The sequence below is a fragment of the Merops nubicus genome, unplaced genomic scaffold, assembly GCF_000691845.1.
Source record: "Merops nubicus isolate BGI_N331 unplaced genomic scaffold, ASM69184v1 scaffold26910, whole genome shotgun sequence".
Lineage (NCBI taxonomy): Eukaryota > Metazoa > Chordata > Aves > Coraciiformes > Meropidae > Merops > Merops nubicus.
In genome coordinates this window covers 6,593-7,366 of record NW_008583908.1, presented here as the reverse complement: position 1 = coordinate 7,366, position 774 = coordinate 6,593, and the positions used below count along the sequence as shown (strand labels likewise).

General features: G+C 58.3%; 1 protein-coding gene across 1 annotated transcript in view; it reads left to right on the top strand.

Moving 5' to 3' along the window:
• Positions 1-14: 14 nt before the first annotated feature.
• Positions 15-774, top strand: part of LOC103775157 (chromaffin granule amine transporter-like) — a gene marked incomplete at its 5' end in the record, with an annotated part of 7,084 nt that continues 6,324 nt past the window's right edge. Inside the window, one exon of the mRNA XM_008942604.1 lies at positions 15-152. Within this exon, the coding sequence (XP_008940852.1) occupies positions 15-152 (138 nt within the window). The remainder of the gene's footprint in view (positions 153-774) is intronic.

Here is a 774-nt window from a genome sequence, read left to right as displayed (position 1 = left end):
CACCCCCCCCCCAGCGGCCCCCCGCTGCCCAGCGGCTGCCCGGAGGGTGACGAGTTCCTCGCCAAGGAGAACGTCCGTGTGGGGCTGCTCTTTGCCTCCAAGGCCCTCGTACAGCTGGTGGTCAACCCCTCCGTGGGTCTCCTGACCAACAGGTAGGTCAGAGACCCGGGTGTGTCCCGGGGTGCAGCCCTTCAGGGACAGGCAGCTCCTGCTGCCAGTGGAATCCCCAGTGAAGGGCTGTGCTGCACATGGGCAGCCCCTGCACTCACCTCATTACAGGAACTGGTGAGTAGAAAAGCAAAGGGGAGAATATATTCATCAAAATAAGCAGGGATTTTACCTTTTATAAAGGCCTTTACAAACAGCTTGCACGTTACATCCCAGCCCCACTATTGCTCTCCTCAGGTGCAGACAGGTGCTGTTCAATACCAGAAACCAGCAGATAAACAAGCAAAGGTTCCCCCACCCTGCTGTGGCTAGAATGCTGGTTTCCCATTTTCTGCCCCTGAGTTTTTCCTTGCCTTGGGCTCTCACAGACACGTGTGAGCTGTGCTGGGCTCGTCTCTGTGTGGTCCCTGTGGGCAGATGTGTTGCCAAAACAGCGCCGTGTCTCCAGTGTGCTGTACAGAATCACCTGAGGGCACTCAGACACAGGATGCTCCCTTGCACAGCACTCGTGGGCCCATCCACACGTTGGGGACACCTTTGCCAGCTCACAGAGACGTGTGTGGCAGGGCTGGGCAGCAAGGCCAGCCCCCCAGCTGGGATGAGGAA